Source organism: Cajanus cajan, chromosome 8 (genome assembly GCF_000230855.2).
Source record: "Cajanus cajan strain Asha chromosome 8, NIPB_CcT2T_4, whole genome shotgun sequence".
NCBI classification, from domain to species: Eukaryota; Viridiplantae; Streptophyta; class Magnoliopsida; order Fabales; family Fabaceae; genus Cajanus; species Cajanus cajan.
The window spans coordinates 3,180,405-3,194,401 of record NC_138524.1 but is presented as its reverse complement, the minus strand read 5'-3'; the positions used below and the strand labels follow the sequence as shown (position 1 = coordinate 3,194,401).

General features: G+C 31.1%; 1 protein-coding gene across 2 annotated transcripts; it reads right to left on the bottom strand.

The window, feature by feature from the left end:
* Positions 1–467: 467 nt before the first annotated feature.
* Positions 468–12,478, bottom strand: LOC109798474 (ADP-ribosylation factor GTPase-activating protein AGD4). Of its 2 annotated transcripts, XM_020358785.3 has the most exons (19): positions 12,321–12,478; positions 11,480–11,556; positions 10,691–10,791; positions 9,738–9,808; positions 8,856–8,918; positions 8,627–8,671; positions 7,677–7,742; positions 6,313–6,360; positions 6,124–6,219; positions 5,986–6,027; positions 4,357–4,578; positions 4,080–4,211; positions 3,786–4,004; positions 3,419–3,505; positions 3,054–3,326; positions 2,472–2,593; positions 2,285–2,363; positions 1,175–1,596; positions 468–834 (listed from the first exon to the last, which is right to left on the bottom strand). In XM_020358785.3, exons 1-19 carry the CDS (start codon positions 12,369–12,371, stop codon positions 720–722), a joined length of 2,331 nt encoding a protein of 776 aa, XP_020214374.1. In that variant the 5' UTR covers positions 12,372–12,478; the 3' UTR covers positions 468–719. The 2 variants fall into 2 exon arrangements, with proteins under 2 accessions (XP_020214374.1, XP_082918886.1); XM_083062760.1 differs by lacking the exon at positions 12,321–12,478 and having other exon boundaries at positions 10,691–10,786; positions 11,480–11,562.
* Positions 12,479–13,997: the final 1,519 nt, after the last annotated feature.

The window sequence follows — 13,997 nt, the reverse complement described above, 5'->3', positions numbered from 1 at the left end:
GTTTTGCAAGGACAATCAATATGCAGATTTTCTTACCAAGATAGGAGCATTGTCAGCTAATTCTTTGAAGGTTTTTCTAGAAGTACCAGATTCTTTGAATCCTAGTTAAGAGTTGATACGTTAGAAACTGTTTTTCGTAGAGATAGCTAATTTCGGTGTTATTGTTTATATAGCCTTTTTTTTCCTCTTAATTGTCACACACAAAAAAAAATAAACCTAGAATTATCATGAATTATAGTTACATTAGAAAAAGCATAATAGTCAATACTAGTTGTGAAATCCATCATATAACAACCTTTGAACATTCAGTGTACACAATCATTCCTTTCATCAATTTTAAAAATAAATTTATTTTGACAGTACGTAATGAGTGATATTTTTAAATTTCAGAATTAAAATTGTGTAATTAAAAAATACTTTCAAAATTTTCCTAAATAAAAAGCGAGTTAAACTTGAAAGAAAAATGATACGGCTCAAACGAGGTTGTTTTCTATATTGGAAGTAACTTGATGAATGTATCCTTTTAACATATTCATTAAGAGATACATGTTAAGTGTTTTCTGTAGTAACTGCAACAAATATGGATCCAGATAAATTAAAAAGTTAATGAAATTCCTTTCGATAAATTAGGCATGCTAAAATAGAATCAAACTTTCATTTCTCAATGAACAATAACATATCTTCAACATTCTTAATAATGGTATATACCAGATCCATCTTCACTGGCATTCAGCAAGCAAGATAAATAGTTCTTCGTCAGTTATTGCTCCCAACTCCATTGCTCTTTCAAGTACAGTGAGCCCACCAGCATCTTTAACTGACGGCCTAGCACCCCTGGTAAAATGGAAGTGTGTTAGAGATGTATGTGTTGTGTGCAATAAATCTCTGATACAAACATAAGATAGGGAACGGATAAACAATCCAATTAGTATGGCTTAATCAAAGAAAAGGAAAGATATTATTTGAGATAATTATGAATTACAACATTTCTAGAAAACATGGGTAGGAACTAGGAAAGATATTGATTGAGATAATTATGAATTACGACAGAATTTAAATTATAGAAGAATAAAAAACAACTGGGAGATTGAGATGAAGAATTTATGATTTCCTATTAGACGCTACGCCGAAAGCCCGAAGACAAAAATCGGCTTATTAAAATAAAAGGTATTACCTTCTTAATAGAAACTTTGCCAATTGATTTTTCCCACTTGAAATGCAATGGTGCAAGGGAGTTCTTCCATGATAGTCATGCAAGTTTACATCAGCACCAAATTGGAGCAATAACTCAACCATCAATGCACTGCCAGTATGGCATGCAAGATGTAATAATGACCATCCACGGAAACACCTCTGTGTCTCGTTAGTCTGTTCATCACTCAGACAGGCTTCGGGATCATGCTGATTCCCTTCTGCATCAGCATGGTAAACCTCATCATTATATTTTGTGTTTATCAGATTTGAAGTTGCTGATGTGACAATAAGGCGATACACTTCTCGTACGTTTACGGCCTGAACTGCTTGCCAGATTCTTATGGAAACTGAAGGATTCTCAGGTACATCCTCTTCTCGGATGATAAGAGATTTCTCTACGTACTGATTAAGAAAAAACAAGAGTTACAACAAATTACCAGTAAAAAAAAAAAAGCTGGGGAAAGCAGAGGCTTCCTAATCGATAATACAGAAATACATATCATTAAATGTCAAAATGTAAAACTGACATAGGACAGGCAAAAACAGTATGTAGAGACAGAGCGATCAACAAACATAAGAGAATCCAAAGATGGAAATCCAATTATAAAAGATTACCAACCTAATTTAATTATTCAGGTAAAATCTCTCCATAGAAGCAACCATCAACTATCCTATTTCAAATTCTATTAGCAATGAATACAAGTAATTATTATAACCAGAAAAGTGAAGTAAAATCCACAAAACATTCTTGAATTCCAATTGAAGGCCAAGTAATATAACTTCCTAAATTGTTAGTTATAACTAAAACCTTCATAATTCAAAAACATTTCCAAGATAATCCTGAATGCTGGTGCTTATGGATATTAACAAATACCTCAGTGAACTCACCAATAACATAATTTTTAATTTTTTTCTTCTGAATTGGATAGGATATCATTATTAAACAGACATAAATTTAAATGAAATAGAGTTATCCTATCTTACTCATGGAAAGAGATTGTCACATGTCTAACATATCAAGCTGAATTTATTGCAGCAAACCATGAAAGCTTTCCCCTAAAAAAAGTGAAATTGAACCGTAACTGCTTACCTTTGCTTGGATGTACTTCTCCTTGTCTTGGAAGGCATCTGCAGAGCAAGGTTTCATAGGCACATTTGACTCACCTACCCTGCAGGTAATTGTTCCCAAAGAGAGAGGGTTACAAGCTTAAACTACTCAGTCACTCAACATGATACAGAACACAAAGTCCATTGCTTAAGGAAAGCCATAATTTTACCTTTCATGATCAAGTAGAAGCAAGCCCTCCCAGATTGAATTACAATAAGTATTACCTAAGTTACCAAATAACTCCAAAATGGTAGGTTCCCAAACCCTAACGTCTAATGTTATAGATCTCACCTGCAGTTCACAAATAAAATTTAATTACTTTAGAAAATGGTAATCAATTTTTTAATACTGAACTGGAAATCACATTGTTTAAGGAAATTGACTCGGTTCAATTATAAAGGAAAAAAAAAAGTGCGTATAGGCTCTTACAAACGGGAAGATTTTAAGATATAACAATATTTTAGAGAGAATTTGGAAAATGAGAATGCATTCTTATTCGGTAGAATGTAGTAGATAGGTTATGCAAGACATGTGTATAGGCTCTTAATAGACTTGGCGGAGTCTGTTTTCTAAGCTAATATTAATCAAGTGCAACTTTCAAGATACTAACATAATACTCACCAAACACTAAATGCATTTATTTCCAAAGTAAATACTAACATAAAATTCCCTAAGCACATTTGGTATTATTATTTCCAATAATAGACTCAAGTAAATAAATGGTTTTGCATTTATATCCAAAAGAATGCACCTTTGAGACATGCACTCCAAGATTTCTATGCACTCCAGAGCATTCAATACACAGCAATATGCCAAGGTTTAGAGATGCCCAATCTGGTTCAGAAGCACTGCACTCAGCACATTTATCATTTCCAGGAATTCTCCTTAAAATATTTGACACACTACCCATTTCCTTGGAATATACTTCATCCCTTAAAGATCTATGATTATCCTCTGATTGACTTGCCAACGAAGCACCAATTGCTGAGGTTTTATTATCTGAATGCACTCTACTGTATTGAGGCTGCAACAATTATAAATTGAGTAGTGTTGATATAACATCTTACATGGACATCTTGGTATCAAGTTATGCTTCAAAAAGTTAGAACAGAAAACCTGTTGAAGAAACTGAGAATTAAAAAGTGATGTGATAGCTCCAGTAATTTTGTTTACCCAGTCCATCCTATCAGCTTCATTTTCAGCCTGATAAAACCAATTTAAAAATCAGCTAATAGAAGACCAATCCAGAACCAGCAGATAGAACTTGATACAAGACCTAACAAGGTCAATCGAAAAGGAAAAACTACAACTTTAACCTAACCAACAAAATGTTTATTTTCTACTAAAAATAGAAAAAGTGTATCAGACAAATTAGATCAGCACGAGATTAAAAATTGTGTTCAGTTGTCATCAAGATAAGTTAACACAATTCAGTAGCTTATTTTATGAATTATTAAATATATGAAATAAGTCGATCAGTCACCTGTAGTGTATATGTTTTTGAAGGAGAAATTATCCTAAAACAAAGCCGTAGATCTGTATCCTCTGCATCCATCTTTATCGTGGATGTGCACAGATCAATTGAACAACAACCTAAAATATCCTCATTAAGCGACGCAGCCCTGTTGTGTCTTGAGCGGAATCTACCAAACATGCCGCTGTTTTGTTCAGAAGAACGAGTATAATTATATGACTGAAAGCCCTGGGGAAAGATTTGGAATTAAACATTAGCAGATTGTTTTATAGGTTAAAACAAATATAAGACAAAAATAACTACCATGGGTTTGGTACCCTTCACTCTGTAATAGTATAAATTCCCTTGGTTATCAAGTACAAAGAACCTTCGTTTCCAATCTCCACGCATGGTTGATGGTCGTTTTAACAGATAGCCCTGTTTAACTGTCTGAACCTGTAAGCAAGGGTAAAAATAATTAGAGAATACAAAATAAGACATCAAAATAAAGAAAAAGGGGAAAAAAGTGTATTTAACAATCAACATAAAGTCATAAACAGGAGAAGGTTCACATATTAAGCAGAATAAGTCAAGTACTTGCCTCCCCTTTGGTTGCTGCAGACTGAATCCCTGATTCAAAACTTCTGTAAGAGTTCAAACCTACAACATGTGTGCCATCGGAACCGGGCATGGTTTCTGTATAATTGCTAGATGCTCGTGTATTCTCCAGCTCTGCCTGTGTTCTGTATTCCTGAATCCGCTTGGCAAGCTTATCTTGCTCAACATTAGCCAATTCTTTAGATTGCTGTGCATAAGTTAGCACCTGAGTTCAAGAAAGTAATCCAAAGAAAAATCAAGTCAGGAATTTCACTCAACAATCTAGGTTTGGGCCACTGAGAGCCACCAGCATCAGATTACTTTAAAGTTGATCATTATAAAATAAAACTGACAAAGATAACATTTTGTACCGTCACAATGTATAACTATGACCCATTGTTCATACATAACATGCCCCAAATCAGGGAAGAATCAAACACAGATAATACCAGCCATGCAGAAGATTTATAACCTTATTTGTTACCTCTACTAACATTTTTAATTTTTAAAAGGGCACCCTAATGCACAAGGCTCCCATCAGGTAGGCTCTGGACACAAGCGAAAAGGTTGTTTCTGGGATTTGAACCCATAATCACCAGGTCATAGGAAGCAACCATACTGCTGTGCCAAGGCTCACCCTCAACATTTTTAAATTTAAATCAAATAAAAAGCTAGACTTCAATTAATCACCACTCCCAGAAACCCCAAAGCAACATTGTAAGAAAATATGACATAAGACCATAGAGATAAATAGTTTTAGAAAACTCTTTTCTTTGGATCATGTAACAGGAAAACTGAAGCGATGAAATATGATCATTCTTAGTGTTGAGTAGTCAATTAAAGAAAAGCAGTTAATGACATTAGAAGTGATAGTGGAATCAGGAGCTGAAAGCTCTTTTATGCCATACACATACAAGCAGCACTTAGGCAATGATCATGAACAGCAGACTCGTAATGAAGGCACAACGTATCATATTAGATTATTTAGCAGTGACTAATCATCAGAATCTCAATACTATATTCAACCACCAAAGGATATTGAAGAATCAAGAATGCATCAACAAGCAATAAGTATTCAGTAAAGAAGTACATGAAAAGATAGAAATGTTAAGCATATTTTGATATTAAAAGTCATCTTACATAATAGTTCGCATTTTTTTCTTTTGAAGTACCTAGAATGAGCAACATTTTAACATGGGAGAAACAATTCTTTGAACAAATAATCACAAGTTCATAACTGTCATTGTTCTCATTTACACTTTATCACAAAGCAGTCATCCCTGTGCTAAGTCAATTTTTCCAAGGCCGACAAAATTAAAAATAAAGGAGACTATTAATTTTATACTAGGATAATTTTTTTTTTGACACGGTAGTGGACAGTGAGATATAAATTAAGTTCCACACTTGTAAAGGGCATTTCATCTATCCCTATCAACTGCTAAATATTGTTGTTTGAAATCAACAAATAAAATACTCTACCTTCAACTTGATAAAGTCGGTTTGGCTACTAAAAACGAATGAAGTACATCAATTATCATCCTTTTCGAACTGTTTTACGATTTTATCAAATATGTTCATAATTTTATCTTCAACATATTTCCTTGTAAGGAACAAAGTGAACTACATTTTATACCTGGTGAATATAGGGCTCCATTTGGCTTAGTAAATCATAACCCTACAGCAAAAGATAACTTGTTATTACAAAGTAATAATTAAAAAAATAAAAGAGTTGAATGTTCACTTTTGAAGAATTGTCCACCAATATACAGACCAGCTTAAAATATCTCAAATGAGCATCCATTATTGCACTAATGGACTCCAAAAACTCGTACTTCTTTTTTGCTTCAATATTCATGAGAGAGTTTACCTGCACTCCTTAAAACCCAATAGCCAGGTTCATAATAAAAAAAAAGGCTGTGGAGAGTCAGCAAAAAAATATTCATAATTGTTGAAGACATACTAGATTGAAGCGACTTTTTTCAAATGTTGATTTTGAATTTTGTAGATCCTGCAATGGATCAGACTCATCAGAGTATGAGACAATTAATTAAATAATGACTCACATATAGTCATAAAAAATAAGGAAAAAAAATTTTAAAAATAAAAGGCTTAAATGTTTTTAATGCTTCTAAATATGACTAAATTTGGTTTTAGTTCTCCAAAAAAGATGGTTAGCTTTAGTCCTCATAAATTTAATTTTTTTTTAAAGTAATCCCTGTCGGTGATATGGAAATGGCAATCCCAGTCGGTGATATGGAAATGGCATAGTCCAATCATTTTGAGATGGCATGAGACGTAACATGTCTAGATGGAAGTCACATCATTGGTAAATATTGATAGAAATTATTTTCAAAATTTTTAATATTTATGAGGGCCAAAATCAATAAAAAAAATTGGAGGATTGAAAACATGTTTTACCCAAAATAAAGAGAGAGAGCAAGAGAGAGAAAGAGAGAGATAGAGAGAGAACATATGGATTACAAGACTATGTGAACAAATATGTAGAGTCATCCATGAATCGAGATCAACAAGTTAATAAAATAGAATCAAAGGCCTTGTCCCAAGACAGCAGACTCTGAAATGCATTAGGACTTTAAATTATTGGGTAGCTTCCAGTGGAACCACAAGGCACACATATTGGCCTCACCATACTGTCCCTTAAATTAAATCTATATTTCCCATTTTCAATACTACAGATTGCATTTCATCCCTTCAGCCTACAACTTGTATTATGGATGATATCAGCCCTGTTAAACTCTAGATTCAACTCCTTAGCCTTATACCCCCCCCCCCCCCCATACAACCAAATCACCTTGCCAACTAAGCTGTTAGACAAGGAAGAATTCTTCCATTATCTCCCATTTTGTTATGGTCCCCAATGATGCCCATTGTCTTTTTCTTAATATAAACTGTAGTTATTTTGGGTTTGGGCCTAAGTGGTTCAGGATTTCTATCAGAGTCACAGACTTTTGGAATTCCTTCCAAATTCAGAAAGGATGCTAATCACAGGATGTGGTGGCATAATGGCATTAACACAATTGCCATAGACTCAAAATTGACCCATTTAGAGTCCATGGGTTATGAAATTCCTCTCGAATCTCGATGACAGGGCAGTAACTAAGACCAATTGGCTATTGTAAGTTTCACATGATATTATCATAGTAATATCTTATTAAAGTTGTCTCTTCTAAAGTCACAAGACAATTTTTTCACCGTAATCTGAAATCATGATACGTTACAAGAAAGTTAAGACTTGAGAGAAATCTCATACAAGACTAGAACTTTTGAGAAGCTACTAATCAAATACAAATAGATAGGGCAAACCTCTTCTAATTCAGAAACAACATCTTGCGGTGTATTCTTCTTCAAAGAGACAAACTTTTCTCGTGACTGGATTAAAGGGATACACAAATATGTTAGAAATCATAATTAATAGTAATTCTCAGAAATTGGGTACTTTGGTTTAAATATACTCCAAATATGCACAAAACATACGATGCATAAATCAAGGATGGAAGCAAATTACTGCTTCCAAAAGAAGCATTCGAGTGCAAATTGAGAGTGCCTTTATACAACTTCGCTAGATGATTTAAATCAGCACTTAAGCCACTGTGAAATTAAGCAAGCCTTACCAAAATGCTTATATGAGCACTTAGATTGTAAAGTAACAGTTAGATGTACATTCTAAAACATTTTTATCACCACAAACATTAAGGAGTCTACCCCTGCTGGAATTAACTAGGGTTTTCACCCAAGCATAATTTACCATAAACAACTGTTCAGTCAATAGATAAATTAAACAAATAGCTTAAGAAATAATTGCAAAAATAAGTCCACATAAATAATGGTCAATTATCTTAAAAGCCAAAATTCTTATGAAGCAATACAAACAAGACAAGTTTAATCATCAAAATCAAATGACAAAAAACATCCACACAACTCACTTTTGAGGAATCCTAAAAGTCAATAAATAACTAAATGACTTCAAGGAAAAGAAAAGGGAGCTATATATAGGATGAATAACTAAAACAGACATCATAAAAAGAATATTTAGGCATCACAAAAGGAAATGAATTATCATTTTGACAATGTAATGATGTACAACAGAAGGACTCAACTGTAGTAAGAATATCTAAACGTCACATGGAGAATTAAAGCATTAGCTTATGAACACCAATTTGATTTACCAAAATTACTGATTATATTTTCATATACATAGATTTCTTTTTAAATCATAACCAAGTTTGAAAATAATTTTTTTATTTTCTCAATACCTGATCATAAGAATGCACAGCTTTGTCAAAGCGGCGGCGAGAATCCTGATACAAACAAGCATGAAGTAAATGTAACAGATGAGGTATGTATTAAAAAAAATGTCATCTGTGAAGTAAATGTACCAGATAAAGCTTTATCAAAACCACATGAAAGTAAGTTTTAATGTGTGTGAGTGTGACATAGAACTTCTATAAAAGAAACATTAACCCTAAAGTAAAAAAAAAATACCTTTGCATCTTGCAGATCAACATTCATAAACTCTGTCAGCCGGTCAATCAACACATGCTCTACCTATAGAAGAAATCCACCATGTAATTACTCATTAAAAAATCTATGTCAACAAAACATGAGTAAGATGGCTTTGGAGGTTGTGCCAATCATAGATAAGTGCATAAGTGTCGCTATTTATTTTTTCTTTCTCTTTACTCCTTTAGTATAATACAACCCGACAGATGTGGTGCAACCAGCAAAGATTCATGAAAAGAAAAACTTAAACAAGGAAGAAATTTTCAACTATAGTTTGATTTTATGAAAAACAAAGTTAGAACCTTCATGACTTTACTTCTTTGAGAAAAAGGGTTAATTGGGAACTTCTAGAGGTTTAGTCGTCACTTACACACTACTTCAACTTTTCAAAATAAGGAAACAGTTGTTGAAATAGTATTTGATTTTTCTGGAGTTTTAGAGGAATACTGGAATAGACAACTAAATTTCTTATTTTTTGTTTCTTAAAGATGGGCCCGCTTTGGACATGACACAATTCATAGACACAACAAAGTAAGATGGAGAAAAAGAGAAAAGTCATAAATTATCATTTTATACGTGTAAGATCTACATTCTACACAATCTTTACAAGATCTTTGAAGTTCGACACAAATCAGAAAATGGGCACAAAATACATTAAAACAACTTATATCCTGTCAAACTTATTGTTATTCAGTTTAAGGTGACAGAAATCAAGAGGTTGTTTTTATGTATGTTTTAGCAAATTTGAGCTAGGTGAATGAACAGACAAAAAAATCATTGCCTTCAAGATAAAACAAGCAAGGCAAGTCTTATAGTCACTATTAAAACTCCAAGGAAAAAGTGCAGCATTTTGCAAGGACTCACCTGTGACCGAAGAAGCTCTTTAAAAGTAGCTAGCTCACGCAATGTGTTAATAAACTTAGATATGACAGGCCCTACAAAAAAAAGTTAGAAAGAAAAATACACCTTACTTTTAGTAATGGTCAGTGCTGTCATCATGATGTAAGGTATCCCACAAATTATATTATCATCAGGCATGATAACAGTTTATGTAGAGTTTGAGTGGTGACAAAGCTTTCCTTGAGAAAGTTTCATGGTAAAAGCTGCTATACAATTATAAAATAGGTGAAAGGAAAAGAGTGGCCCAGAACTAGATAAAATTCCATTTATTAAAAATTTATAAATCAGGGTAAAGGTCTGTCATCTGTGAGGTTAAAACCTCTTATAAGTTGAAGAAAAAGAAATTAAAACAATAAGTTGCTGACACATTTAGTAGTGCACAAAAATATAGTTATTTTGCTTATAAAACATGAACACTCCTCTTGCTTGAGGTGAAAGTGTCTAACACATTTCTGACATCAACACCTATTAGACACTTGTACGATAACATGTCACATAACCCTGAATAAGTTTCCTTTTAAAAAATTATTTTTCATTAGCTCAGACTCAGACACTGGAGCCAACACTGACACCTCCTTATGCATGGATAGTTGGATACTTCAAGGACACTAGTGTAACTATTTTTTATTAAACATTCATAAAAGTCAGCCTAAAATGTAACATAAAATATTAAAAAATAAAGTCACTCAGTATGTTTCTAGGAGGTTCATTATCATAGAGAGGTGTAGATAGAAGAATATATAAATCTTGATAATTATTTTAGATTTTCTGTTATGGAAATTATATTTAATTTCATTTGACACAGTTGTGTCCAGTATCCATGTCAGAGTTTGTGCTTCATAAGAGAAGCACCTGTTGGGTTTGTTTACTTGAATAGAAGAGGAAGTAAAACAATATATGAAATAAATTTCAACAACCTCCAATTGATACACTGACAGGGTCATCTTGGCCACCACCAAATATTTCCAATGAATCAGCAAAGGCAATTTCTCCATTATATGCATCCCCCAAAGCTGTCCTGAGGAGATACAGAATAAAGAATTAATAACTTCCATCTGGTGTGATTCCAACAAATAGTTTGTTTGGCAAATTTGATTGTTGAAATTTTCAAGCAAAACATGATGCTTCTACATTTAAATCCACATCATTTAGCCACCACATTTATCAATCAATAACCAACCAGAGTTATGATTAGATGAAAAAACCAATATCATTATTCAAAAGACCTAACTCTTTCTTCTTTTCGTTTAACTAAACTTGATGAACATTAATAGTTAGATTTTCCACATATACCACTTAATGTTCAAGTTTGATAACATTAATATCAATTTGGATTGAAAAAAATTGCATTTAATTAATGAACAACCAACTTCATTGTTTCAAAAACCACATTGAAAAAGTTATGGAAGAAAACTATTAGGGAAAAAAAAACTAGAGAAAGAACAACTAGGAGTAGGATAAGAAATTCTCCTAAAAGAATAATTAAAAGATAATGGTGAGCCAAAACAGCTCACAAATGAAACAGATCTGTCTAATTTCTTAGCATATGTGATCAACAACACAGGAGAAAAAGCAGCCCTACACTTTTTCTGCTGTATTCAAGAAAAAATTCACAAATAAAGATATAGCATCAAAATCTAGAATTGACTTAGTAAATACAAAAAATAGATCTGATACTCTATATAGGAATGCCATTAAGCACTTACATAAACTTCTTACACCCTTTATATAGTTGCTGGCACCGATCCTTTAACTCATCAGTTGTTTCTTCAAGAGAATATAACTGTCCCATGGAAAATAAATAAATTACAGCAAGGAATCATCTTGATAGAACCAGTAAAGAACTAGTAATTTTCCAAAAGAGTTAACAATCCAAGAATCTTGATCAGTATAAATAAATGCAGATGCATAAGCACATACTTATTTTGAGGAGAAACAGGACAAGTTATAAGAATTGAAGATAGTAAAGGAGTACAAAAGTAGATAACAAGGAATCTACTCTCCGGACACAAAAGGAACAACAATCAAACAAAAAAAGCTACTTAAAGGAAAAGAAAATAGGAAAGTATAAGGAACAGATCTTCTTGCATAAGCTAAAATCAACTTATGCACTTAATTTTAATGGAAGCTCTTTTCACTTAACATCACGAAGTTAAGGTGGATAAGTTAATTTTAGCTTACTGAGAATCTCAATGCATTTTTCCATCTTATTTTCTTCTCCTATAAGTTAAGTTTATCTAAACAAGGCCTGAAATCCCTATTTCCTTGCTCGATTCAAATCAAGGAAAACGAAACTTCATTCGAGAAATCACAATCAATGCTATCCTAAACTAACTAACTAAGGAACCAGAGCGCATTTGATTGTGGTTGGCTCGCTATGAAACAGCATTTGAGAAAACAAATTGAAACTCTGAATCGAAGCTTATATTAGCGAGGGAAGGGGACAGAAAGTAATCGATTTGGTAAAGTTAGTTAGTTAGTTGTGCGAGTAAACAAAATCGGAATCGGAAGAGAAAAGCGAGATCCAGAGAAGGAATTGAAGAGTACCTGTTTCTGGAACATAGGGGAATCGTCGAGCTTGACGAAGGCCGATGCCATTGTTGCTCGGTGTTGCTCTGTTGCTTACAGTTTAGATCGCATGTCAATGCTATGTTATGTTATGTTATGTTATGCACACGCTTCAGAAGGAGATGGCGATGAGTATGTGACTATTTTGTCCCTGCCACCACCACGTGTCTTTTTTCATCTTCAAATTTAACCATTTTAGTTTCATCATATCTTTACTGTTTATATTACCATTTTACATTTTTTTTGCCTCCTTTTCAACTATAATTCATCTACTTTTTTACTTTAAGTAAACTGCATGTCGCTCAAAGCTTCGTACTAACACCGTGATTACAAATATTTTTTTAATTACCATGCTTTTTTTTAGTAAAAAAAATATTTAATTTAATTTTATATATTATATGGATAAAAGAAAATTGTTTATTTTAAAAATTAGCTCTGTATAAAACATGAATAATTGTGGAGAGTGCTTTTAGAGATCTTCTTTAAGGAGAGTGTTATTAAAGATTTTTTCATTTTATATCTAATTTAATTTTTATTTATTATAATTATTAATAAATTAATTTTAATATTTTAAAATAAATTATCAATAAATAAAAAATAAAATATAAAATAATATGTTAACTTATATAATACACAAGTTAAATAGTTGTAACTAAAATTTAAAATAAATTAATAATGAAATATTATGTTTGAATATATAAATTATAGTTAAAATTTGAATAAATATATTATATATAAATTATATTTTATATTTATAATAAATAATTTATATTGTAACACAATATTATTTTTATTTATTAATAATTTACTTTCAAAATATTAAAATCTAATTTATAAATAAGTATGATAAATAAAAAATTGAATTAATTATAGAGTTAAAAAAAATCCTAAAAATTTTTTCATTAAAGAAATCTAAAATTATTATCGCAAATTATTATTTTAATTTTATATATAAGAGTCAATTATTTATCATAAATCTAAAATATAATTTATATATTTAAAAATATTTATTTATTTAAATTTAAATATAATGTATATATTTAAACATAGTATTTATTTATGATAATTTATTTTAAAATTTATCTCTATATAATATATATTTAATATATATATATATATATATATATATATATATATTACACAAACTTAAATACTAGTATTATTAAAGTGTATAATAAATAAATATTTTTAAATACATATAAGAAGTCATGGTCGTTAAATAAGAAGTGAAACATATAAAAATGTGTGATTTTTAATGAACTAACATTTAAGCTGAATAATCGTGTATTTTATATAACTAAAATTATAATAAATAAATATTTTTACTATACATTATATTATAATTAAAATTTATAAAAATAACCTTTGGAGTTTAGTTTGTTTGTTTTTATTATGTAATTCAAATAATTGTTAGTATTATTTGAGACATTACTATATATTTCTTGTTAGTTTTATTTGAATAATTTTTTTATTTATAAAAATTACAATGATAACAATATGATTCAAACTAATAATTTTATATATTATTTTAATCTCTCATAATTAAGTTAACTTTAATTATTCTGAATGAGTCATTTTTTTTGTAAAGATAAGAAAATTAAAAAGATAGTCATAATAAGGGTTAAACCTAAGTTCCTATATTTCTAATCTTAGTAA

Excerpts from the sequence above, each read along its gene's own strand:
- LOC109798474 (XM_020358785.3), bottom strand. The coding sequence starts at position 12,371 with ATGGCATCGGCCTTCGTCAAGCTCGACGATTCCCCTATGTTCCAGAAA. Across the intron at positions 4,579-5,985 it reads TGGAGCCCTATATTCACCAG|GTGCTAACTTATGCACAGCA; the intron begins GTATAAAATGTA and ends TCTTGAACTCAG. Across the intron at positions 2,594-3,053 it reads TTGGAGTGCATGTCTCAAAG|GTGAGATCTATAACATTAGA; the intron begins GTGCATTCTTTT and ends TGTGAACTGCAG.